This window comes from Microcaecilia unicolor, chromosome 2, assembly GCF_901765095.1.
Source record: "Microcaecilia unicolor chromosome 2, aMicUni1.1, whole genome shotgun sequence".
NCBI classification, from domain to species: domain Eukaryota; kingdom Metazoa; phylum Chordata; class Amphibia; order Gymnophiona; family Siphonopidae; genus Microcaecilia; species Microcaecilia unicolor.
This window is the reverse complement of record NC_044032.1, coordinates 225,379,441-225,407,388: the sequence shown is the minus strand read 5'-3', so window position 1 is coordinate 225,407,388 and position 27,948 is coordinate 225,379,441. Positions and strand designations below refer to the sequence as shown.

Below are 27,948 nucleotides of genomic sequence, written 5' to 3'. Positions count from 1 at the left end.
AGGAGGAGGGCAGCGGCTCAGCAGCGAATTTCTTTGGCTGGCGGGGCTTCAGCATCTCCGCTGGCAAAGGTATTTCAAATGCACTGGGGGAGGGGGGAGGTAGGGAGTGCATTGCCCCCAATCCACCCCTACCCCTCCCTCCCCCAAATCAGAGGGCTGGCTACATTTCTGCTGTTACAAATCTGTTATAAAATTATCCCATCTACCTGGGTAAGTGAACTATTTGAAACTTGCTCATTATCCATACAGATAAGAGTGGGCGCTGGTGCTTTGAATTTGTGTGGCTGTCAGGACTTATTGCTTTCTTTGATGGCAGCTGCTCTTTGTCACTGCCCAGAGTCTGAAGCCCCAGTTGGTTGCCTACTTTTCCTAAAGGCTAAGCCACCCTGGTCAAAGACAGGACTTCTAAATTAGTAAGGAGAAGATCAAGAAAACATCTTGGAACAGAAAAAGGCATAGTCACATGTGGCAACAGATATGGAGGGAAACTCTCAGGGACAGCCCACTGCAGCTCCTCTACTTTCCAATTCTAAATTTGCACTGGTTGTAAAATCCCACTGCAATTACTCTATCATTCCCTTTACACACAGAAATTGCAGGGTGTTACAATAAAGCCATCTTGCTCAAAACTGCACTCTGGGTGGGAGCAAGAAGATTAGGTGTGGTGCGTGCTCTCATTAGCTGTTTCAGAGTAGAAGAGCTGGGCGTGCTGAGCATGATTGCTGCTAATACCAGGGCATCAGCTCTGATTTAGGACAGAAGGACTTCAGCCTCCTTTGTGTTCCTGTTGTGATCCTTGAAAACTCTTTGCTCAGGCTCCAATAAGAAGTAAACGTTCACAATGGTGGTAAGGGAAATCACATCAGAGGTAAGCCTTTTTATTCATTGTCCTCAATAATCTGATCTGAGGCTTGAACAGGTGGTTTTTCAGCAGGCTGGTATGTTCAGGAATTCCTCAACACGTAGTCCAGAGTGTGCATGGATGAATGAGAATTTCAGTCCTGTCCCCTTTTCCAGGCTTGCCTAAGAATAAGGGTTTATTAAAACTTGATAAATCAACTTTCATCTGAGACAACAAAACAGTGTACAATGAAACAAATTAATGGGAAAATAACACAAGCACAGAACAGCAGAAACGGAATAGACACAACATAAATAGGGTATTTACAGTAAATGAGTGTAGTGGAGGAATGCCAGTTCGTACGACAGTAGAAGAGGAAATCAAAAGGAGTAACGTAGAAGGGTTAGCACTTCCAAAAATGCAAGGAGACCAGATGATCCTTATATACAACGTTTATTTGAGATACACCAAAGAGACTCGACACGGCACCATGTTTCTGCGCTGAAGCGCCTGCTTCAGGAGTCTAAAAAAACATATGGAGGATTATTAATATGAAAAAAACACAAATATATAAAAATATAAATGAGAATATAATAATTATGAACATTAAGAAACATAAGATATAATAAAAATACAATAGTGAATATATAAAAATATAACATGTTTCAAGCAATAGATCCCAACATAAAAAGCATAATAAAAACATGGTTAAAAATATATAAAACACTTAGGGGGTCAACAAAGATCTAGGGGTAAAACAGAGAATGTATAAAAAATATGTACATCAAAATCAATGTGTATGAAGTGTTGTTAAACAGATATATATGCGCAAGGGTTTAAAAATACAAAAATTGCACAAGCCAGCAATAAACAAATATAAATGTAAAACTTATTAATACATTAAATGGATGTGCAACATTTATCACCAAAGAACCAAGATCAAACACAGGAGATCAACATAGTTGACTATGCCAGACCTCAGAAGCGACTCATTTCACACAGAGTACTTAGCCCTGTGACTCACTTAGATCTTCATCGGTCCACACTTTATTAATGACTTCAATTTTTTATATCTATGTAGAAATCTTATAAATAATTCATCTTGAAAAATTATTCAAAGACTTATCTATAAGGACTGCAGCCGACATGGGCATTACTTCATCAGGGCTGGTCCTACAATAATTTAAAAATAAAATAAATATTAATCAAACCTATTTGTTTCCACTCAGTTATTAAACTTTAAAATTTAAAATGCCTAGCTCACCTTTTATTCTGCTGTAGCTAAATCTTAATGCTACTCCATTTCAAAGATGGTGTTCACTAAAAATATCAACCTTTTAACAGGTCAGATGACCTACTGTGACCAATGGGCTGACTGAAATGTATTTAAAGGAGGACTCAACGTAATAAAGAATGCCAATCTATCTCTTCTGTTCAATTGTCTTAAGGTCTTGTTCCACATTTGAGTTAAAAATCTGGATCAGTGGGACAGCAGGTCTAGGGGGTAGCTAAGTCAATGGGTTCTTGACGCTGGAAGCACTCTTGGAAAAAGACTGGATTATCTGTAACTTTCTAGTGAATTTAAATAGATCCACTCTCATCTGAAAAGCATTATATTTAGCTGTAGAGACGAAAGAAAGGCCTTTCTGAAGAAAATGGGATTCAGTTTTGGTAAGGCTAATATTGGAAAGATTAAATATAGGAATGTTCATCTCCAGCTGTCTAGATGATGTTCTCTGTTCATATGCTGGAGAAATCTGCCCATACCCCTGCCTCTCCTGCGTCCTCTGCCTCTGAACAGATACCTGTCTCAGCTCTGGGGGGTATGGCTGGTGGAGGTGAGCTGACAAGGGCTGGTGAGTTGGACTACTGAGAGGTGAAGTATATAGGTCGCCTGACTCACTCCTAACTCGTGTACGGCTCTGTTCAGCAGGGACTCTCTCTGAAGAACATCTCTGTCTGATTGTTGTGTTACTCTGTCAGGTGGATGAACTTCTATACCTGGTTGTGGTGCAGAGTTCTGTTCCTTCTTTTGACTATAGTATGGTCTAGCTTTCTGAAAAGGATAGATAGGCCCTCTTTTGTAGTCCGCCTTGTCCCTTGCAAATTTTTTTCCTTTTAACATCTTTGATATCGTGCCTAAACATATCTAGTTTTTGATTTACAGCAGCAAGAACTAAATCAAAATTTTGATCTTCGTTTTTAAGAATACGTAGTTTTTCATGACATGCCTTCAGTAAGATGTTAATCTTATTTTTAGCAGTTTCAGCAATTAAAATCAGCAGCTGGTAGCAGTTTTTATTTTACTTTGAGAAGCCCTTTTAGCAATTGTAGAACATTTCCAATTATTTCAATCAATGCAGACCTCCATGAGTAGATATGTTTTCCATAATAGTTTTACCAAGAAACAGTGCTAGTTTATGCCTCAAACGTGGTTTTGCGCCATTAATGCTAAGGACGCTGTTCACAAAGTTCTTCAAAGTTTTTCAGTTTTCTAGTGATGTTTCCACAGTGGCGTGGTACAGTATATGCACTACTTCATATTAGGACCCCTGCTGAAGGCAATTTCTTGCCGAAACACTGCAGTGTTGGGTTTTCCTCATCTTGACGTACTTGCTGTACACTAAAATTGCTGCTCCCTCAGCAAAAGCAGCCCTCACTCTGATGCAAATAACTAACTCCCCATCCCAACAGCACACCTAAAATATAAGTCCACCCCCATATCATCATCAGCCCCTGTACCCCCATCATAAGACTTCCCCCAACATCAGTAGCCTCCTCTTGGTATAACCCAAACCCCTTGACATTACCAGCCCGTTCCCCTTATCAAAGGACCCCCACCCTAACATCAGCAGGGACCTCTTAGTATCATCTGACCATGCCATTACCAGCCCCCACTCTGTATCACAAGATATCTCTGATATCATCAGTCCCTTCCCAGTATCACCTGACTCCCGACCTTACCAGCCTCTTTTCTGCATCATCGGATCCCCCTTCTCAGAGACCTCCTCCCCCACATGTGGGCATAAGCCCAACATGTGCCAGCCTCCCCATACTCCCCCTTGTGCCCAAGGTACTTCAAAATTGGCCATGAGTCACAAGTTCCCCTAGCCCAAACCTGTGGTCTCCTTAGGCCCACTCAGCAATGTTGTTCTCGCCATACTACTGAGTGGCTAAACTGAAGCCAAGTTCTAAGTACAGTTAATCAAAATATGGGGAACTGGTCTAAGTTACAGGGTGTGCAGCAAGCTAGTCCAGGTGCGGAGTGAGTGTATAGTCAGTCACCATCTGTATTAAAGGCTTGGGATGAACCAGGCTTTTACCTGCTTCCTTAAGTAGAGGTAGTTTAGAGTTAGATGTAGCACCTCTGGGATAGGTTCCAGAATGTGGGAGCTGCTCCTGAGAAGGCTAGCTGGTACAAATCACATTGTTCAATTTCTTTTGATGAGGGTATAAATAATGATGCTCCTTGAGAGGACCTTAGAGGTCTCAAAGATGTGTAGAAGGCTAACTTGTTCTTTAAAACTCTGGTCCATTTTGTCTGAGGACCTTGAAAATTAAATGCAATTTTAAATTTAGCCCAGTAAGGTACTGGTAACCAGTGTAATTTTGCAGCAAGGGTGTGATGTGGTCACATGACTTGCAGCCATCTATCAGCCATGCTACAACATTCTGAATTAGTTGGATCTGCTGAAAACTCACTTTGGTTTGACCAGTGTACAGGGCATTACAGTAGTCCAGACATGATATTTTGTCATGGCATGGCCTACTGTGGTAAGACTCATTTATGGAGAGAGATTACATAGCTGCCTCAGGTGATAGAGACAACTTTTAAAGTTCTTTGAATTTGCAGGATCAAAATGAGTGATGAGCCTAGCAGTATCCCAAGATTGCTGACCTGTAATTTTTAGGGGGAGTTCATACTTCCCAAAAGTTGTTTTGAAGTCAGGTATTTGTCCACTTGTGTTAGGTAGCCAAAGAATCTCTGTTTTGCTTGGGTTCAGGCAGAGTGTATTGTTTTTTGCCCATTCTTGAGTTGCAGTTAGTTTACTCAAAGCTGTGGGTAGATCTGGCTCAATGGGTATGAGTAATTGCACATCATCAGTGTACATATACTGGCTGATATTCAGCCCACGGGAGGAAGGCCGGCTAAGTCCTGCGATCGGCACTGAGCCCAGATATTCAATGCCTGGCTGTTTCTGGTGACTGGCATTGAATATCTGGGGAGTTTTTTTGCCCGGTTTAAATTTAACTGGCCAAGTTAATGTTGAGCGCTGGCTGCTTAAGTTTATAGCGGCCAAAGATAGGCCTGCTATTTGCTGGTTAGTTGTGACTGAGAGGGCTGGTTCTGTTGTGGGGTTTGTTGTAGGCTGTTTTCTATTTTAAATAGCTACTTGTTTGAATTTGCACCTTGTTCAATGTGAGCCTGTATTTATCTAGGTAAGATTTTCACCATTTTATTTCAAGTTTATATTCATGACACTTAAAGCCCATAGTTACATAACAATTTCCAATTTCAATGTGTCCACAAATGAGGGTTTCAAAGGGAAAACAACATATAAAGCTCAATTTTACATAGAACATTGAGATGGCAATTGAGACCCCCAAGGTCAGGAAATTCACAATTACCCTGGTATTTAAAAAACAAAAGGCTCTGATCGATGTGGAATAGTAGTAGTGTAGAGGGCCAGAGATGGAACAACAAGACAAAGCCAGAGTTCAGAGGATGCAAATTTGTTCAAAGTCCTGACACGGCCCGTGTTTTGGCTAACGCCTGCATCAGGGGTCTGCACACATCAAAACACACAAATAAAATACACGAATCAATTAAAACATTAAAGAGTTACATAACAGATATAATTTGTAAAAAAGTTGAGAAATATATTCAAATAAAATATGGTGAAATAATTTCATTGCAGTATCAACCATGTATAAATACCATATAGAAGAAACAGCTGTGGACGCGCCTTGAAATAATTTCACCATCACCAAGAAAATCCAACAGCTGCACTAAAAAAATAATCAAAGATGAAAATAAAATAAATCTTATTCCTTAATTATCATTAAAAAAAAAAAAAAAACAGCTGAAAAGAAAGTTTTTGAACACAGCTCATTCAATCCATGATAACCAACATTATATCCAAATGGGTCTCATAAAAAATTATAGCCAATAATGGAATCACATTAAACAATCATGCCTATACTAAGATATGCTATGGGCACGTTAGCATTTTTAAGGTGCGTAAATGGCTTATGCGCATTAAATGCTAATGCCCATAGAAACGTATAGGCGCATTAGCGTTTAACATGCCTTAAATTCAAGGGCACGTTAGAAAAGCTAACATACCTTAGTAAATATACCCCTCAGTGTATAAATGTGTATGTCGCAAGAAGTTTATTCGTGCAGAGCAGCCAACTTTCCTCTGCCAGGCATGCAAAGGACAAAAAGGGGTATATCTAAAAGACTAAGACATGGCAGATAATACTACAGGAAGCACTGTTCCAGGAGTCTGTTTCACTTTGTAATGTGTTTTAATATATTTGACAGTAGGTTTATCGTCAAATATTAGCAAAATTTGCCAGAGTGTATATTTTAATTAAGTGTGGCCACTATTGAATATGCTTTTAAGAACCGAAAGGTGCATGAGACGTATGTGCACAATGAAGTTGCATTTGGAGATTTGGAGTTTATAAAACTTGCTATATCCCCTTTTTGTCCTTTGCATGTTTGGCAGAGGAAAGTTGGCTGCTCTGCGTGATTAAGCTTTTTGCAACATACACATTTCTACAGAGAAAAGTTGGTGTTTGGTGCCAAGATCAACTTCAAGGTTTTGTGTGGGGGGGGGGGGGGGGGACTTGAGTAGGTTCGACATGTTTACAAATAAAGGACCTCTTTTACCTCTTTGCACTAGTGATTTCTGGTGCGGCAAATGAGAGGAAGCCCTTTCAGTTCCTATTGGCTTCCTCTCATTTGCCACGGGGGAATCGATAAGGGGGTTTAGTAAAAGAAACCCAAACTCTTTACCTTTTATTATTATTATTTTTTAATGAAAAAATATGTCTATAATTTTCTCTGTTAGCACATTTGATAACAATAATAGATATCTAACAACATGATAGTTTATTGTGAATTATAATTTGTTTGTTGATCACTGATTGTTTATGTGATTCCATTATGAACTGTAATTTTTCATTGTATGAGGCCTATTTGGATATAATGTTGGTTATCACAGATTGATGAGCTATAGTCAAAAATTTTCTTTTGAGCTGTTTTTTTATGATAATTATAGAATAGGATGAATTTTTATTTTCATCTTTGATTTTTTTTCTGTGTGTGCAGCTGTTGGCTTTTCATGGCAATTGTGAGATTATTTCAAGGCACATCCACAGCCATTACTTCTATATTTATTTATTTATTGCATTTGTATCCCACATATTCCCACATATTTATATGATATTTATACATGGGTTGGTACTGCAATTAAATTATTTTATCATATTTTATTTATATATTTTAAAACTTTTTTATTACATTTGTTATATAACTTTAATGTTTTAATCTATTTATGTATTTTATTTGTGTGTTTTGATGTGTGCAAACCTCTGATGCAGACATTAGCTGAATCACAGGCCATGTTGGGTCTATGAATAAATTTGCTTCCTCTGAACTCTGGATCCACTTTGTTCCATTTGTGGGCTTCTACACTAATACTGCTCCACTATTTTCTGTGCAGATGTTTCCCACTGATCTGCTTGCCCTGCTCATTGTGGAGCCTTTTGCAAAATACTATAATGCTGTCCTGGAGTACACGTGTATCAGTTGGCACATCCTGAAGAAGCAACGATTTAAAAAATTTGTACATGGGGAAAAGCGCTTCCTATTCTCCCCCATTTGTGTATGGGAGTAGCTTTTTTAAATCACTGCTTTGAACACTTGATTCCATTCACTCCTGGTCTTGCCCCTCCCCTGTTCCACCGTCACTGTCTTTCCCCACCTTTTGACATCATTCCCTCCCACAGCAACAATACCCTCCTACCAGCAAGCTGCCCCTACCCCTCAATCATACCATGCTCTTACTGGGTGTTTTTGAGTTCTAGAGGGAGGAGTGATTCTCAGTTGCTCCTGCTCATTGCAGTTCCAAGTTTAAAATGGCACCTTTGACCTCTAATGGTAATCTTGTCATGCTACAGCTAGAGTGAACCTACCAACTCAGGCCTGCTTGATTCCTAATGGTGGTCTCATGAGATTATTGGTAGGGGTCAAGGGTGCTATATTAGACTAGGATCTGCAATGAGCAGGAGCAGCTGGAGATCATTCTTGCTCTCACTAGACCATCAGGGTTTCCTGATAAGAGCTAGGGGTAGGATCAGGGGGTTGGGGTGGGGGGTTTGCTGCTGGAGGGGGGAATTGATGTTGAGGGAGTGTTGCTGTCAGGGGATTTGCTGCTAGAGGGGATTGATGTCAAGGGTGGAGTTTTTGCCAGGAGGTGTTGCCACCATGGGGGGTTGATGTTAGAGGAGTGGTGATTGATGTTGCTTGCTGCCAGAAGAGTGATTGGTTTTAGGTTGAATTGAAGTCAGGGGTAGGGTGAGGTTGGGGGAAGCAGGTGCTGTTGTCAGGAGTAGGGAGACATTGGCCTTTATACCTGGCTCTTCATGCTAACACTTATATATTTGGTCTACATATCTATTCCTCCTGTGAAATAGGGAATACACATGTCAATTTTTAGCCCACCCTAACCACATCAAACCCCCTTAGAATTTATACATAGAGTGGATCCCCACGTTTAAACAGCAGCTTTCTAAACATACTATTTGCACATGTGACCAATCTACACCTGTGAAAACTGATATTTACACATGGAGATGCTTCTAAAATAAGAACCATAAGCTCAGTAACAGATACACCTAACAAAAACAATTCCCATTTTAATCAAAGATAAAAAGCAATAACAATACAATTACCTAAATACTGAAATGTCTGACGTAGCTATTGTTTTTGATGGGGTCTGTATGCATTCAAATAAATGGACAGCTGTTTTGGATCAAAAGACAAATACACTCATATATGCCAGTATTCTGGTAATTTATCTGAATTCTTGGTGCATAAATGTTGACTCTCTCCTGGAGTTTTCCTTCCCTGGTTGGAGTAAAACCAGAAACAGGCATTGTTGCTTTATGTGGGACTCAAACAAGGCATGCAGGCAGCTGATAGCAAAACTTGAACTGGATTCCTTTAAATCAAGCTAACAGGACGCTGTTTGACCCCCTTTGCCCCTGCCATGGATGTTTTAATTTTGCATACCTTTGATGCAACTAGTAAGAGAGGTTCATTTGGAAGCAAAGAGTGAAAAGGAGTCAAGACTGAGAGTAGAGGTGTGAAGGCTGGTCTGCAGCAATCCAGAGCTTTGAGACCTTTGTTTTCCAGGGAGATCAGCAAATGTGAGGATTTCCAAAGAAGACAGTTTAGCTCCCTCCCAGTTTCATATAGCAAGGAGGAAAAAGGAAATGATCTACCCTTGCTAACAAAGGGTCTTCTGGGTTCGGAGTTGAACTGCACCATGCCAGTAACCCAGCAGAAACACAGAGGTACAGCAGTGGCGTAGCCAAGGCCACCCACTTTGGGTTCAGGCCCACCCAGTAGCAGCACACCTATGATGTGGCTGGCAGAGATCCCCAAACCCCATCAGCTGAAAACTCCCAACAACTGTTCCTCCTGCATACCTTGTAAATAGCAGATCTTTGCCTGCAGCGAGCAGCGACTGTTACATACTGCTCGCACCGGCCCCACAGCCTTCCCTCTGATGTATTCTCGCCTATGCAGAAACAGGAAGTTGCTTTGGAGGGAAGACTGTGGGGCCAACATGAGCAGTGTATATTAGTTGCTGCTCACTGAAAGTGAAAAACTGCTATTTAAAAGGTATATGGGGGAGGGAGGATGTTTGAGAGACCATATGGCATATAGGCGAGAGAGGGAGAGACCAAATCATTTGTGGGACAAGGTGGAGTTCTTCTGCCCACCCATCTTGGGCCCAGGCCCACCCAAAATTGGGTGTCTGGCTACGCCCCTGATACAGACATCAGGAAGAATCTCTACTAAGAACCTGTATAAATTTTACTCAGTGCCTGGGAGGAGGATGTGAACAGCAGTTGTGGTTATTCAGCCCAGGAAGGGACTATCTGTTCAGATGGGGCCCAAAATGGGTTGTTTTCAGCACAGAGAACACAGAGGCTGCATAGTTGAGAAGATTCATCCATTTTTAGAACACTCAATGAACCGCACTGGAGAACCAAAATCCCCATAATCTCACAGTGGTCACTAACTGGACCCTGCAGAGAGTATTTGTTCTTTCAGCTTAGCCCTTTTGGTTGCCAACTCTTTATGTTTATTCAGATAAGTTGGGTGGTTTGGCCTAGGACTGCACTGCAGTTCTATGATAGTGCTATAAGGTCACAGTTTTCCGGTATTTGAAATTATTCTGAATGCTCTGTATTACTGTCAGTGTTTAATTTTTCTCCTAAATACCACTATGTGCTACAGTATACAGTACAGTTAATAACTATATGCCAGTGAAGCTCTTTGTTATTGTACATTGTGGGCCCGATATTCAGAACATGGGAGGTAGCTCATAAGCACTGCGATCGGCATTGACCCCAGATATCCAAAGCCGGGCCGTTTCCATTGACCAGCATTGAATATCCGTTTTTTTGGTTGGCTCAAACATAACCGACTAAGGTGCCCTTTTAGCAAGTTGTGGGAGAAAGAGAACGCTTGCCACATGGCCATGCGATGGGGAGCCCTTATCAACACTCACTGAGGTGGCAATAAGAGCTCCCGCACTAACCCAGCAGTAACCAGGCAGCCCACTGCGATGCCTGATTACCACCGCGCAAGCCATTTCCAGGGGTTTTCTCCCTCCCCTGGAAATAGAGCGCGCTCGGGCGGGACTATTGCCGGTGGCAGTCCCGAAAGAGCTAGTGATAAGCCTGCTTTGGGCTTACCGCCACTCTGTAAAAGGGCCCCTAAGTGAATATTCAGTGCTTGCTGATTACATTTATAGCGGCCAAAGATAGGACTGCTATTTAGGTGGTCCAATTTGGCCGCTAAACTTAGCCGACCAGTGCTTAAATATTCATGAATAGTTCAGCAGAGATAACCAGGTACCTCCCACTGAGTATTAGTGGTTAGCCAGCTAAATGCTATTTAACCTGCCAGGAGCCGTTCCTGGCCCGTTAAATAGTGCTCAATATCGGCTGCTGTCTGTTTTTTGGTAAATTCTAGGTACAAAGGAGGTTGGTCACAGAGCTCAGGGAGCAATTACTTGTTATGATACCAGCCAGTGGTGTGCTGGTAAATTTTTAACAACAGGCTCTCTCCGCTGTCCACCTCTGTGCCCCCCCCACCCCACAACAGGCTCTCTCCCCAGTCCACCTCTGCGCGCACGCCCCCCCCCCCCACAATGGGCTCTCTCCCTGGTCCACCTCTGCGCCCCCCCCCCAAATTGCAGAGCTGGCTATAGCCGGGGAGAGAGCCTGGGAGGGGGGGTAATGCATTACTCTCTCCAGGAAGACTGAGATTCTTTGGTGCAGGGCAAGCCAGCTCTGGTCTTCTCCTCTTCCCCTCCCCGCCCCTGTGGTGCAAGGCAAGCCAGCTCTGCTCCTCCTCCCCCGCCCCGCGCGAGCTACAGCATCCCAGGCTCTGAGTCCAGTACATATCTGAAGAAGGCAACCTGGTTGTCCAGTGGATTCTTCAGGGCAGGCACAAAAGATCCCCAGTCTTTCCTGCCCGCTGCCAGCGCTGACTCTCCCACGGCGCTACTGCATCACTGTTCAAAATGGCCACCAAGACTTACAAGGGCAGCCTCCAAGACTTCAGCAAAAGTCTCGCAAGGCCACCGCTGGAAGTCTCGGCAGCCATTTTTAAAGAGCGATCCGGTAGCGGGGGAGGGTCAGCGCCAGCAGCGGGCAGGCAAGACTGGGGATCTTTCCTGCCTGCCCTGAAGAATCCACTGGACAACCAGAGTGGTTGCCTTCTTCAGGTATGTACACTGGACTCGGCGCCTGGGACCCTGTAGTTCGGGGGAGGGAGGAGAGCCGGCTTGCCCTGAAGAACAACCGGCTCGCAAGATGGTAAAAAATTTAACAACCAGCTCTTGTGAGCCGGTGCGAGCCGGTTCCAGCACACCACTGATACCAGCCAACCACATTTGAGCAGAACCCTGAATCCAAATACTAGATGTCTCAGCTCCCCCGCCCCCCCCCCCCAAAAAAAAAGAAAACACAGCTGCAGGATGACAAGGGTGGGCTTAAGGTTACAAAATCTTTGTGCATTCTGAGTAATATCTTCAAAAATGCCTAGTTATCTTCTCAATCAATGAAATAAACTGTGAATGACCTATGACTTCTGGTATTTGTTTTTGCAGGAAATGTTTCACCAGGTACTGATGATGTCATATGGAACACCAGTAATCGCAATTTTCAAAGCTTCCTGGTGTGGGGCATGCAACTCTATTATTCCATATTTTCACGTAAGTTTGAAAAAAAAGAATTAGAAAGAAAATGTGACAAATTGACTGTAAAGCTCATAGGCCACCACTTTCTCCTTTTGGAAAGCACAAAGACATGAACTAAAAACAAGCTAATCTTGTCTATTTCATAACCTCCTTTCCAGGAAAGACAAATCTTACATAAGTATCTGTCTCAAAGAAAAAACAATATTTAAATCAATAAAGGGTGTGGGCATCTATTAATTCTAAGCTAATGTAAATAAAAACCCCTCTAGTTTTAAATTGAATACTTTGCTAAAAAGAAAGCTTATTATGATTTGATTTCATAAGAGGATGCCTAGGATAAAGCTGGGAAAAAGCACCTATTTTAATTTTGTACTATAAAGCAACGTAGGCACTTATGTGTCTATAATATGGGCACCTACAGCCAGCCCCACTAGTGCACAAATGTTCTGCCACAAATTTACATCTACTCAGAAGTGTAGATTTCTGGGTATATTCTATGCATGTACAAGCATTATTTATAAAATGTGTGTATATAACCAATCTGACCCAATTCCATTACCCCTCTACTAGCGGTGCATGCCTCGTTTCGCACGCGTTGTTTGTGTGCACTGAAGGAGTGTGCATAAGGCGAAGGTCCTGCTCCTTATGCATGCACCTTCATACGCACCCTTCATTTAACATCTTTTCTAGCTCCTGCTGGCTCCTTTGCCTACACTGTGCTCCTGTTTTTCTGAAACCTCCGTGTTATCATCATGTGTCTAGCACAGCTATCCCAGTCATCTGGGGCCATCAGCCACAGCCCAACCACTCTTCTTTCTTCCCAGGACAGGTAACATATCTTATAACAATACCTTCTTCCCTTTCCTTTACACATCCTCCCTCCGGACCCTTGCAATCTTTCAGCTGGCCTGCTGAGCTGCCGGTCAGTTCGTAATAAACATACTTTAATATACGATCTAGTTCTTTCCCACTCTTTTGACCTCTTTTTTTTCTCACAGAAACCTGGTCTACTGACACAGATGCTGCCTCTCTGAACCAGGCAGTCCCCATGGCTACAATTATTTTGTCTGCAACCATGCTAGTCGCCGCGGAAGGGGAGCCACGTTTATGTATTCCTCTAAATTAACTCTGTCTAACTTTTCTACTCTATCACATTCTGTTCTGGAATCACTCATAACACTTCTCCTTTAGATTTTTCTCTTAGTCTATCATCCCCTCCCCCCTCAGTTTCATGCAAATTCCTTCACTCTCTGTTAGCAGATTTTTGTCTAAATTCCTCTAACCCAGTTATCTTGGGAGATTTCAACATTCATCTTCATGACTGTCTTTCTTCTATTTCAAAATATCTTTCAACATTCCTGCTAGATCATGGACAGACACAATATGTCACCGGTCCTACCCACGGTAGAGGAAACACATTAGATCTAATATTATCCATCCCAACCCACACTCATTCTCTGCGCATTAAGTCTATCCTTGCATTGCCATGTTCAGACCACTCACTTCTGTGCTCCACTCTCTCCTCAAACACACCGCATTGCTTGCCATCACCTAAGACAAGATCTCATAGAGATCTTTCAATGGTTACTTCAACCTCTCTTCTTACCCAGTCCAACTTTGAACTTAGTTCTTTCTTCACTTGCTCCCTTCCTGATCAAATTTCTACATGGAATGCTCAGCTATGTGCAGCTTTCAACACTGTTGTCCCATTGCAAACTCAAACTCTCAGGATAGCATATGATGCATGGTGGGGCATTTTCGATAGAACGTCTAAATCAGAATTTGGACGTTTTACAAAAACATCCAAATTCTGAACAGGAAAGAAGGTCATTTTTGAAAAAGATGGACGTCTATCTTTTGTGTTCAAAAATACTATGAACATCTTGTGATTTGGACGTTTTTAACGTCCAAATGCAAAACATCCAAAACAGAAGAGGAGTGGCTTAATGGTTAGTGCAGTGGGCTTTGATCCTGACAACATGGGTTCAGTTCCCACTGCTGCTCCTTGTGACTTCGGGCAAGTCAAATGCACAAGGGGCATTTTTGGATATGACATCTAAGTCTGAATTTGGTCATTTTCTAAAAAAAAAAAAAAAGTCTATCTTTTCCTTTTGAAAAAGCTGTTTGGGAAAACATTTTGTGATTTGAACGTTTTATTGTTTGGTCCATTTTCAAACAAAAAACATCCAAATGCAAAACGTACAAAATACACGAGAAAATCTACAATAGAGTGAAACCATTCACATGTTCTAAGTGTGGTAAAAGCTTTGGTTGTAATGTAAATCTCAATGTGCATCAGAAAGTCCACATGGGAGAGAAACCATTTGCATGTGTAGAGTCTGGTAAAAGCTTTGGTCAGAAGGTAAACCTCACAATGCACCAGAGAATAAACACATGAGTGAAACCATTTACATGTCCTGAATGTGGTAAAAGCTTTGGTCGGAAAGAAAGCCTCACACGGCATCAGAGAATCCACACATTGTTTAACATTTTCCTAACTCCTCTATTGACCCTAGCACAATCCCGTGGCATGACCGCGTATGTTTACTCTGATGATATCCAAGTACTCATCCTTTTAGACATCTGTTCTTCTGTCAAAATTCCTACTGTCAATCACAAACTCATTCAGATTTCAGACTGGCTCAAGGAACACAAATTGGCTCTCAATCCATACAAGTCCAAAACCATATTTTTTCAATATAAACTGGTTCCTACTCTATCCTTGCAAATGTTTCTGTGTCCCAGGTTGACACTGTCTGTATCCTTGGAATACTTGTAGATTCCATCCTATCATTACTCCCATAAATCTCTCAGATAGTAAAACGCTCGTTCTACAAACTGCGACGTATTCGCTCTGTCCGCTCTCTGATTCACCTGACAGTGCTGAATGTATTGGTTCATTCGTTGGTCATTTCCCAATTAGATTACTGTAATTCCCTCAAGGATATCTGCCACCTATAGATTATTGAAAATACTGCCATCCATCTAATTTCCAACTCACACAAATATAATCATGTCACCCTATATCTTAGAGAAGCTCATTGGCTTCCTATCACTCATCGTATCACCTGTAAAATCCTACTGCTCATTTTCAAACCCTTGCATGCTGGACTGTCCTTTTATCTCTTCTGCCACCTCATTGCCCAGCGCAAATATTTAGGTCTGCAGAACAGAATCAATTAGTGATACCCAGCCACCAAGAAATAACCCATGAGCACACTAGACACATTAGTTTTAGTGTGCTAGGGCCTCAACTTTGGAATTGTCCCCCTGTCTCTCTCTGTCTACAGATATCACTTGACAAATTTCTATTGATTACCTTTAAGAGTGGAGTAACACGGCTAACACACCTCTTTACTTGACAAATTTAAAATAGACCTAAAGACCCACCTTTTCAAAGACATATACCATTAATGTCTGTATGTGTTTCTGGTGGCTTCCAGAGACAAAATCTCAAAGATACTTGTAGCATTCTCTCTTATCCCCCCCCCCCCCTCCTATCTATTATTGTAGTTCTACCCTCTGTCCTCAAAGTCATGTCTAATCCCCATCTATCTACTTTTTTTTTACTTCTCCTTTTATTTTAGATTGTAAGCCGCCCAGAAGACCTTCTATAGGGCAGGATAGTAAATGAATAATAAACTTGAAACTTTGAAATTACACTCCTAGTACAGATCTCATGACAGTAGGCACACTTTCTTCATGTGTATACCCACCCTCATGCACTTTTATAACAACCCTTTTGTGTATCTAAAACGTACTTTACATACAGAAAAAAACTTTACAAATTTACTTCCTTAATGTCAGAACAGTTTGTTTAACATTACCTTCATTATAATGTTTCCTTGCAGTACTATAGTTAACATTTGCAAGTGGAATTAATAGCAGCCTGCTAAAAAGTGGCATAAAGCAGCATTTGCACGTTTTTCTCACAAAAACGTCCAAATCAGTATTTTTGAAACCTATTTTTAGACGTTTTTCTATGAAGTCCGTCCAACTCTCAAGGGGGCATGTCAGTGGCGTGTTCAAGGTGGGACTTGGGCGTTCCTAAAACTTAGATGTTTTCAGCCATAATGGAACAAAACAAAAACGTCCAGGACTAAAACTTAGACGTTTTGAGATAGACCTGTTTTTATAATGAATAAGGCACAAAAAGATGCCCTAAATAACCAGATGACCACTGGAGGGAATCAGAGGTGACCTCCCCTTATTCTCCCAGTGGTCACTAACCCCCTCCCAACCCCCCAAAAATGTGATTAAAAATATTACTTTCCAGCCTCTGATGTTATACTCAGGTCCCTGGAGTAGTCTAGTAGTGGTGCAGTACACTGCAGACAGGTGGACTCAGGCTCCTACCTCCCCCTGCCTGCTACACTTGTGGAGGAAACTGTGAGTCCTCCAAAACTCACCAGAAACCTATTGTGCCCACATATAGGTGCCACCTTCACCCGTAAGGGCTATGGTAGTGGTATACAGTTGGGGGTAGTGGGCTTTTTTTTGGGGGGGGGGGCTCAGCAGACAACGTAAGGGAGCAATGGTGAGATGTGTACCTGGAAGCTTTTTATGAAGTCCACTGCAGTGCCCCCTAGGGTGCCCTATTGCTGTCTTGGGATGTCAGGGGGACCAGTCCACTAAAAAATGCTGGCTCCTCCTACATCCCAATGGCTTGATTTTGTGCATTTTGCACTTCGACGTTTTTGTTTTGAAAATGGATCAAAAAAACCCAAAACATCCAAATCACAAAACAGTATTTTTGAAAAAAAAAAAAAAAGATAGATGTTTTTCTTTTTCGAAAATGACCTTCTTTCCTATTTAGATTTTGGATGTTTTTTGCAAAACGTCCAAAGTTGGACTTAGACGTCATATCGAAAATGCCCCTCTTTGTGTGTCTAGGTTCTTTGAAAATGAGCCCCTCATCACTCTTATTTTATACAAGCTTCATTGATTGCCAATACAAGCCTGAATTCAATAAAATCTGTTGTTCGGTTTTATAAAATTTTGCATGAATTAATTCCTTACTACATGACGTCATTGACTAATGTTCCTTCTTCTAATAGAACTTTACATTCTAATCATTGTTTACCTTTATATTTTCCAGAAGTTAGAAGTATTAAATTTAAAACATTATTGATGCCTTCTTTCAGATACCAAGCGGCATATATTTGGAATATCCTTCTTTCTACTTACATTTTGGGCTTTTTTGCAAATCCCTGTTGGTATTTTGTATAGTTAATTCATTGTCGCATCATAGGAATGTCTAATTTTACTTTTTTGTAATTTGCCTTAATCTGTCATAGTAATGAACGGATAACAAGTCACTGTAGTATTAACTTTCTTTTTGCTGGCAGAAAGAGCCAGAGCTGCAATGGAAAGTAAAAGAATAAGATTGTTGCAACATTTTTCAGCTATATATGTTATTTGTAAAGTCTTCTGTTTTCTAAGCAAACTAGCATCTCAATTTTTTTTTTTTTTTTTAGGACTTGAGTAACCAGTTTAACGGTTTTCTGTTCCTTGAAATTGATGTGAATAAAGTGCAAGTAAGTGACATAACTGAAACGATACAATTAAGCCTTTATGTTTGGGGTTAATGTTGCTGCTTTCTGACTGGAAGCTTGTCCATGTAATGGAGAGTAGGAGGCCTGCTACATTTGTGGAAGATAAGAAAGTTTAATAATATAACTTTTTGTATACATTTCAAAATGAGATTGATGACTGTATTGAAATACAAGAAGACTCTTGTCCAAGAAGCAGCCAATCTAAGTAGGTACCTGATCTAAAGACAGATAAAGAGGGCAAACCGAGGATGTATGGTGAGAACCTATTTCTTAATGGCTCCTGGAAGTCCAGATTCCATCATAGAATACTAGTGTAACCTGATATCAGCATTTCTACACCTGCAGTTACACTAGCAATAGACCTGCTATAAGTGAAAGCATGCAAATGCAGCAGGGATGCGTGTAACTTACAATATTCTGTACATTACATATGTAAGTGGGAGCCCCTACCCATGCTCTGCCCATTTGCATGCCTCCCTTGCATTTACGTGCTATGTAAGTTAGGTGCACCATAACAATAGTGCATAGGTGCCTTGCTGGCACTTTTGTTGGTAAGTGTATATTTACATGTGTATGTGCTAGTATTGTGTACATTTATGCACAAGAGGGTGCATTAACGCAGATGCATGGTTTATGGAATTGTCCTTCACAGGACTCGGCCAAGATTACAAGGATTGTGAGTGAAGGAGGTAGGATTTGAATTCTGGTTTTACTGTTTCTCAGCTCTTTGTTCTAAGCCCTTGGCCACTTTCTTTTAAGATTTTTGCAGTATTATTTTATTGGGGAGAGGGCTTTGGTAGAAGAGTTTCTCACAATTCCTCAGTAGTAAGTTTCTTTCTTGGCCATTGCTTTCCCTACATACTGCTCTGTATCTAGCATCGGCCATCACTGAAAGCATTGTGCTCTCTCCCATTTGACGTCATGTTCAGCTATTCCAGCTTATACTTAAGTCCTGTGGCATGATGAAAATGTTGAAGAAGTTTATCTAAGGTGAGAAAGAGTCAAAGGCATTCCAGGGTGGTGCAGAAATGTATGCAGATAGTGGCTATGCTCGGCTGCTATCTGACAGGGCCGCCGAGAGGGGGGGACAGGGGGGACAAATGTCCCTGGGCACGGGCCTCTGGAGGGGGTCAGGCGCCACCGCAGTCAGGCCTGCCCGCCGTCGCTCCCGAACTAACCTTAAAAGCCTCCTTCCTTTCTTTTCACCACCTTCGCTGCAAGCAGCAGCAGGGAAGGCCACTCCTTCTTTCCGTGTCCTGCCCTTGCCTGACGTAACGTCCGCAAGGGCGGAGCACGGAAGGAAGGAGAGGTCTGCCCTGCTGCTGCTTGCCGCGAAGGTGGTGAAAGGAAAGGAAGGAGGCGTTTAAGGTTAGTTCAGGGCCCGGCGACCTCGGGTGGGGGGGCCCGGCGGCGACGATGACCTCAGGGGGGTGGGGGTGGGGCCCGGGGGCGGCCTTGTCCCGGGCCCGGCTCTGGCTCTCGGCGGCCCTGCTATCTGATTAACTTTATTCATTTAGGTGGATCACATAAACAGTAGTCATAACTTTAAATGGATAATTATCTTCTGTTGCTGTGGATATCTTGGTATGGATGTGTGCACTTTCCTTTCGATTTATTGGTGCTCTTGTCTGTCTTTTATATTTGTATTTATTTTATTGTACACCACCGTGATCTGCAAAGCTAGGCAGTAGCACAAATGTTAAAAAAAACTGTAAACATGTTGTTCCCTTTCTAAATTCACTGCGTTTATACCTGAATACCCAGCTGCATCTCCTTATGTGGCCAGTTTAAAGATGAACTAAATATTTTAGTACTTTTTCATTCCACCAAAAGATGTCCAAAATCTCATGGTTGCTCCCCAGCTCTAAGGAAATTGCAGCTCCCAGGGTCTATATAGTGACACCTTATAATTGCCAGTATAGAACATTGTGGTTCTAGAAAGAGCATGCACAACACTGGATTGCTTTCTCTCCCTTATTTATGTGTCTCATTGTAGGTCTTGTTTGATTCCTTTGGAATTGGACTCTATCCGACATTCATTCTCTTCAAGGGAGGCTATAAGGTATGAACACAGATTATGACAGACTAATAAGACTAATTTTCTTTCCTTGAGGCTCACCAGATCAGTCCAGATGCTTGGGTTATGCTCTCCTACCAGCAGGTAGAGACTGAGAGCTAATGAGTTATAATGCCATTCTTTAGAATCCTGTGCAGACCCTTGGCAAGTCAGTATTTATGAAAACAAGCATTAAGAAAAATTTCTCAAAGGAAAATCATCAACAAGCAACTCAAAACTAGATTTATACAGAAACTTCACGAACTCTACAGATGGAGAAGACAAGCAATACATACCGACAACCTTATCCAACTTCACTTCAGTGGCTTACCAAGGGCGGGGTGGTGGGAGCGGCCCACCCTGGGTGTATGCTGCAGGAAGGGTGCAGAGAGCAGTCGTGCGGCTGTCGGCTTCACCAGTTCCCTGCTCCCTCTGCTCTGGAACAGGAAATAACAGCAGAGGGAGCAGGGAACCGGCAGAGCCAGCCACACGGCTGCTCCCTGCACGCCAGCCGGCAAGAAGAATGCACCCGGGGAGGGGGGGGGGGGGGGCTCGGAGGTGATGCGCCCCAGGTAGCAGTTGACCAAGGAATGCCACTGTTTCACTTAATGCAAAATACAAAATACTGTTTAATACCATTCCCTATACATGTAGCAGCTACCAACTACCGTATGTAAATACATTGCAACAAGCTCATTAGTATTAAAATGAGCATTCCAAGCAATGCACAGGCATGAGCACCTACCTTTAACATGAAAAACTTTACAGCAGGTCTGGACCTGTTTCACACTGGACTGATGATTATCTTTCTCAACACACATTGAGCCTTATATTCAAATCAATTTAAGCAGGCAGGAGAGGTTCCTACCTGCATAAATTATTTGCAGGGAGATGATATCAAAAACCAGTTTATTCAGAATATTCATATCAAGGACCCTTTCTGAATAAACTGGTTTTTGATATCATCTCCCTATTGGTTTGCACATTTGTCAGCCTCTACTTTTGGTGTTTTGCTTTGACTTTCCGTGGAGGCTCCTTCTGTCTTCTTGGATTTGCATAAATTACTTGGCACCACCCAACTGGCAATATTCAGGGGCACTTAACTGGGTAGTGCATCTGAATATCAGCTCTGATCAGCCATATTTAAAGTGGGCAGGTTAGGGATAGTAAAGGAGGTGGAGTTTGGGAGGAGCCTACAGTAATGCAGTTCCAGCAATATTCACTGCTGACACCCACATAGATAACTGCGTGAATTTAAGACGACTTCAGAGCTGTCCTAATTTCATCCAGTCAACTATGCTGGCCCCGGTTGAATATCGGCCGGGACCCACAAAACTTTGTTTTGGTCGAAGCCTTGTTCCTGGTCCAAGCTGGATTGAGATTAATAAAATCAAGTTGCTTTATTCAACATATGATTACTCAATTGTGCTTGGTTGATCTCTTGGCCTTAGAATCATCAGCTTGGTTATAAGCAGCTACAGCTCACCATTGCTTTTCATTAACCCTACTCATTTTTCTGTCTACCTATTTTTGTGGGGAACCAGTTCTTCTGCTATTTTGTGGTATAACACTGATCCTGACAAAGATCCTCCAGCTGAGGACTTCTTCCGAAGCTGCCAAAACTCCCTTCTAACAAGGTCGGCAGTTGGCGGCAGTGTCAATGGCTGCTGACGCCAACAAATGAGTATGCACAGAGTGCCAGGGTTGGTGGCTCAGGGACACTGCTGCTGGTAAAAGAGAGTTCAGGGACCCAAGCTTGGTAAAAGAGAGTTCTGGCCACCTTTTTAGGAGATCTTCAGCTGGAAGGGCTTGAGGATCCTCACCAGCCAAAGAATTTATATTTTGAGTTGAGAGGCACCAGGGAAGGATGGGGACTGAGAGAAAATGTTTTGCCCACCCACCTTAGGCTCAGACCCAGCCAAAATTGGCTGTCTGGCTTACACCACTGGTTTCTACCTGAGGACTTGCCCAAGATCACAAGGAGCAGCAGGATTTGAACTGTGGTTTCCTTTGTCCTCAGTCTGCTGCTCTAACCATTAGATTACTTTGCCAATATACACTCCCCATGATCACTCACAACCTGCTACTGTAACACCATCCTGGGGGAAGGGAGTGCAGAAATAGTGAATGTGTCTGTATGTGTGTGTGTTGAGAAAGGAAATGAATGCTTGTTCATAGTAAGGGGTCACAAATGTATGTTTGCTTAGGTCCCATATAGTGTTATTTTATCTCTTCAAGCACACTGTTGTCATCTTTAAACAATCCCTTATGTTGATCTAAGAAAAGCAATCACAGCCTGCACAGAACCCAGTTTCCTCCAGAATCACATGGCTACTTGAAACCTACTATATGTATATAGGCACATAAACTGAAATCTTGTTTATCATTCTTTCTTATTCTAAAAAAATGTAAACAATTTTCTTGATTTACAGAGAAGTGAATTTAATGGAGCTGATCCGTCAAGGCTGCAAGCTGAGATTGAGAACCTGAACAACTATTGAAGTGAATGTGGATTCTTGAAACCATGTTAATAAAATGTTAACGGTTGTGTGCAATACTTTGCAACTAATCTGTACCCTTTGTTTAGAGACACTTTACTGTTTTGAAATTTTTTTTGCTTGGGTTTTTATTTTACATTGAAATTTTATTGAAAACTTTTAAAGTTATATACAGTATATATATGCAATGTGGAACATAATTTTCTTATACTAAGCAGTTTTCCAGTTAGAGAGAACAGGTTTTTGGTCAGTAATAAGAAGGATATCAAAGAGTTTTTATAGGAGTCTAAAAGACATTATATTTACGGATTGTGATTTAAAAATGATAATAGATGGTGAAGTTTCACATTTCAAGTGAAACATCTTTTTAAAGAATGGACCATACATCTTTCCAAGTAAGACATGATACAGACATTCAAATATTTGAACGGTATTAATCTGCAAATGAACCTTTTCCGAAGACGAGAAGGCAGTAGAACTAGAGGACGTGAATTGAGGTTGAAGGGGAGCAGACTTAGGAGTAATGTCAGGAAGTATTTTTTTACAGAGAGGGTAGTGGACATGTGGAATGCCCTCTCGCGGGAGGTGGTGGAGATGAAAACGATAATGGAATTCAAACATGCGTAGGATAAACACAAAGCAATCCTGTTTTGAAGGAATGGATCCGCAGAATCTTAGCGGGGATTAGGTGGTGACGCCGGTAATTGGGAAACAAAACTGGTGCTGGGCAGACTTCTACGGTCTACGCCCTGGTCGTGACTGAATAGATATGGAAGGGCTGGAGTGTAAATTTTAAGGGGCTTCAACGTTAGCTTCAAAACTTAGTACAAGAAGAGTGCTGGGCAGACTTCTACGGTCTGTGCCCTGAGAATGGCAAGGACAAATCAAACTCGGGTATACATATAAGATATTACATACCATGTAAAATGAGTTTATGTTGTTGGGCAGACTGGATGGACCGTACAGGTCTTTATCTGCCGTCATTTACTATGTTACTATGACAGTACCAAGTTGCACTCAGAAAACATATGAAGTAGAATGCCAATTCCTGAATTACAGTTCCAGCACTTATTTACTATGTTATGTTAGATGATGCCAAACCTGCTAAGAAAAGCTTAAGTGGTGTCCAGGAGGTCTTATCATATAAAAAATGAGTTGATTGCAGTGGCATACCAAGGGGGTGGGGGCGGTCCACGCCGGGTGTACGCCGCTGGGGGGGTGCCGCGTGCCGGTCAGCATCGTTCATTTCCATGCTCCCTCTGCCCTGGAACAGGAACCTGTTCCGGGGCAGAGGGAGCATGGAAATGAACGACGCTGATTGGCGCGCGGCACCCCCCCCCCCCCAGCGGCGTGCACCCGGGGGGGTTATTTTGCCGGGGTGGGGTTTTTTTTTGCCGGGGTGGGGGTGTCCCTTCGCTGAGGGGGGTCGCGCTGCATGGGGGGGGGGAGTGCTGCACCCGGGGGGGGGGGGGGCGCATCACCGATCCACCCCGGGTGTCAGTGCCCCTTGGAACGCCACTGGTTGATTGTAGAATAGATGCAGATGCTAAGGGTCTCATAGTGGATGACCAAAAATTAATCCACTGGTCATCTGAGAGAATATGACCAGCATCTGTTTCCCATGATTTTTGAAGGCCAAATACATTTTTATGAGAAGCAGTTATTAGCAGTTCGTAAATGGTATATGCCATGTGGCCAGAAGTAAGTAGGTTGTGATGTGATAAATGGAAGGTGTATCACTGGATAGTTCAGAAAGAAACTTTTTAGTAAACAATGTTGAATTTGGAGCCATTTAAAATAGTTTCCATCTGTCAAAGAAAAATGGTTTTGAAGTAGAGGGAATGATAACAATATATTTTCCTCTTGGAGAATGTCTTGAAGAGTCCATATTTCCTTATCTATCCATTCTTTCCAGAAAAAAGGAATCTTATTGATCTTAATTTGAGGATTGTACCACAGAGATACATATACAGTGTATAATAGTACATAAGTACATAAGTAATGCCACACTGGGAAAAGACCAAGGGTCCATTGAGCCCAGCATCCTATCCACAATAGCGGCCAATCCAGGCCAAGTGCACCTGGCAAGCTTCCCAAACGTACAAACATTCTATACATGTTATTCCTGGAATTGTGGATTTTTCCCAAGTCCATTTAGTAGCGGTTTATGAACTTGTCCTTTAGGAAACCGTCTAACCCCTTTTTAAACTCTGCCAAGCTAACCGCCTTCACCACGTTCTCCGGCAACGAATTCCAGAGTTTAATTACGCATTGGGTGAGAAAAATGTTCTCCGATTTGTTTTAAATTTACTACACTGTAGTTTCATTGCATGCCCCCTAGTCCTAGTATTTTTGGAAAGCGTGAACAGAGGTTTCACATCCACCTGTTCCACTCCACTCATTATTTTATAGATGCAGGATAATCCAATAATTTATCAAACTCTATCCAACACTTCAGCTGCACCTAAATTCTAATTCACGCAGTTCAAAAGGGGCATGGCTAAGGGGCAGGGAAATGGGTGTTTCATGGGCGTTCCAAAATTTATGCACGCAGTTATAGAATATAGCCCAGTGTGCGTAAATCTATGCACAGGGATTTATACCACATTTCCATTGGTGTAAATGGAGGCACATAGTTTTAGGCGCTGGGATATCAACTAAGCTTATTCTATATACCATGCCTAATTCTAAGCGCAGCTTATAGCATACACGTAGGCGGAAATGTTTACTGCATGAATTTTTTAGGTGCCTTATATAGACTATGGCCCTATAGACCTAAGATGTTGGAGGCCTACCTTGAGGTGCGATGAGCATGCTCAAATTGTAATGGAAGGTTAGCAGTGATATTTAATGCTTCTGGAAGCCAGGCAGAAAGAAATTTTATCATGTCTGTTCCTTCGGCCCCTTCTTTGAGACTGAGGATCCTGATGATATTCGGTTGATTACAATTAGACAAGTCTTCAGTATCTTGCTCTAACTTTTTAAAATGCTGATGTGCTTTTTCTTTGTGCTGTGCAAATTAAGGATGTTTGATCGGTTTTCGATTCCAGCATTTCAACTCGCAGTTGAAAAGCTGATAGGGAGGTAGTAAGCAAGCATTTGTAGTTCATTTTTTAACTCACATGTGGTCTTGTAATGTTCAGAGGTGAGGTCTCAAAAGAGCTCAGATTTCTTTGACCATAAGATCTGATGTTGTTTGAGATTTTCCTGCTGCCATCTTTTCTGGGAACGGATGATTGTGCTTCATTCATTTCAATCCAGCCGGTAAGAGATTTTGCATTTTAGCTTTCCTAGCTTTCGATGCTGACATGGCAGAAAGGCCTAAGAAGTATTAGGGAGAAGCATGATGACTCAATTTGGTGTTTTATCATATACTTGGGACAATTTTCTAATTCAGCATAAGGAGCAGAGGCTACAGACTTCCATCTACACCAGTGGCTCAACAGTGCCCCACTGTTTACAATTCAAAATTATTAACTTGATATCCTGCTATAATGAAACAAGCAGTTTACAACAAAACATTCAGTAAAGCTCAATTAAATAACTCAGTAGAACTCAAAAATAAAATCAATACAATAAAACAGTAAATGAAAAAATATAATAAAACTATCATCTCTTCAAATAAACCAGCTAGTACATATCTAAGTAGTCATGCCTTTAGATGTTTCCAGACAAACAAGTAATTAGACATGTCTCTCAGTTCTTGAGGCAAAGAGTTTCATAGCAGTGGGGTATAGTAAGACAGCGTTTCCCAAGTTGGTCCTGGAGTACCCCCTTACCACTCAGGGTTTCAGGATATTCACAATGTATATGCATGAGATTGATTTGCATACACTGCCTCCACTGTATGCATATCTCTTTCATGCATGTTCATTGTGGATATCCTGAAAACCTGACTGGCAAGGGGGTACTCCAAGACTGACTAGGGAAACACTGTAGTATGAGAACACTAAGAGGCCCTTTTACTAAAGGGTTGCCGCGTGGCAATCTGGAACTACTGCCGGCTCACCACAGCATTTCCGGCGCTGCCAGAATTTTTTAAAAATTATCACCGCACAGAGTTACCCGGAAGTAATGGGCCAGTGCCACACGCTGCCCATTGCCACTGGGTTAGCACAGGAGACCTTACCGTCACTTCAGTGGGTGGTGGTAAGTGCTCCCCCCGAAATGGCTGCTCTTCTAGTGCGAACTTACCACACAGCTATTTATTTTTTTCATCTTTTTACTCGCTGCAGTAAAAGGGGCCTCTGCATGCGGCAAAAACTCATGCTACCACTAGCGCAGGGCCCCTTGTACCACAGCTTAGTAAAAGGGCCCCTAAATGATGTGTCAAAGTCCAATAAATATCAGAGACTGAAGGCAGAAACAGTAAACCTTTATGAGAAGATTGCAAAGCCTGTTTTACATGCAGAAAGGGAGCTTCATTGTGGACACATTGTTTAGCTTGCTTGTCAATTTTCTTTTAAAGGTCTTTTTCAAGACCAACTACATATTACAACATTTCAAAGAGCTACCAAGACTCCTGAGGCAGGCCTGTGGCCGAAACACAGATCTGTATCGAGTCTTCAATAAATTGCTTCAGGTATTTGTCTGTTGCCCTGGTCTCTTGAGTCATTGGCCCACTTCCCATTGTCTGTGTACTGTTGACTCCTCGTGGGATTTTGGTGTTCGTCTACCTCTGGTAAACATTTTACCTTATCCCTGCTATTGAGACAGACATGGAGAAGCCACTGCTTGCCATGGGATTGTAGCATGGAATGTTGCTACTATTTAGATTTCTGCCAGGTACTTGTAACCTGGTATGGCCACTGTTGGAAACAGGATACTCAGCTAGATGGACCACTGGTTGGGCCCAGTATGGATATTCTTATGTTGCTCTTACACACCTAAGTGCCACTTTTCTGCACATACTCAGTTATAAAATTGCAGTTTTATTTTATACAATACCTGCATATTCATCCTCTTTATGGGCTATCATTTAACACCTGCTCTTGAGCAGGCATAAATATCTGCAGCTTCAATTTGGCCACAATTTTTGACATGTGGAGGGGCATAATCGAATGGCGCCGGCCATCTTCGAGGCTGGCGCCATAAGTGGGCGGAGCCAACCGTATTTTCCAAAAAGATGGCCGACCATCTTTTTTTTTTTTTGCTAATACGGTTGGGCCCGGCCAAATGTCAGAGTTCGCCGGGTTTGAGATGGCTGGCATCGGTTTTCGGCCATAATGGAAAATAATGCCGGCGATCCCAAACCCGGCCAAATCCAAGGCATTTGGTCATGGGAGGAGCCAGCATTCGTAGTGCACTGGTCCCCCTGACATGCCAGAACACCAACCGGGCACCCTAGGGGGCACTTCTAAAAATTAAAAAAAAAATAGCTCCCAGGTGCACAGCTCCCTTACCTTGGGTGCTGAGCCCCCCCCCCAAATCTCCCCAAAACCCACTCCCCACAACTCTACACCATTACCATAGCCCTTATGGGTGA

At 42.2% G+C, this 27,948-nt stretch overlaps 1 protein-coding gene across 1 annotated transcript; it reads left to right on the top strand.

The window, feature by feature from the left end:
- The first annotated feature begins 647 nt into the window (after window positions 1-647).
- Window positions 648-22,565, top strand: LOC115462354 (thioredoxin-like). Its single transcript, XM_030192363.1, has 5 exons — window positions 648-868; window positions 12,265-12,369; window positions 17,832-17,891; window positions 19,906-19,971; window positions 22,398-22,565. Exons 1-5 carry the CDS (start codon window positions 842-844, stop codon window positions 22,464-22,466), a joined length of 327 nt encoding a protein of 108 aa, XP_030048223.1. The 5' UTR covers window positions 648-841; the 3' UTR covers window positions 22,467-22,565.
- Window positions 22,566-27,948: the final 5,383 nt, after the last annotated feature.

Excerpts from the sequence above, each read along its gene's own strand:
- LOC115462354 (XM_030192363.1), top strand. The coding sequence starts at position 842 with ATGGTGGTAAGGGAAATCACATCAGAG. Across the intron at positions 12,370-17,831 it reads CTATTATTCCATATTTTCAC|GACTTGAGTAACCAGTTTAA; the intron begins GTAAGTTTGAAA and ends TTTTTTTTTTAG. Across the intron at positions 19,972-22,397 it reads TCTTCAAGGGAGGCTATAAG|AGAAGTGAATTTAATGGAGC; the intron begins GTATGAACACAG and ends CTTGATTTACAG.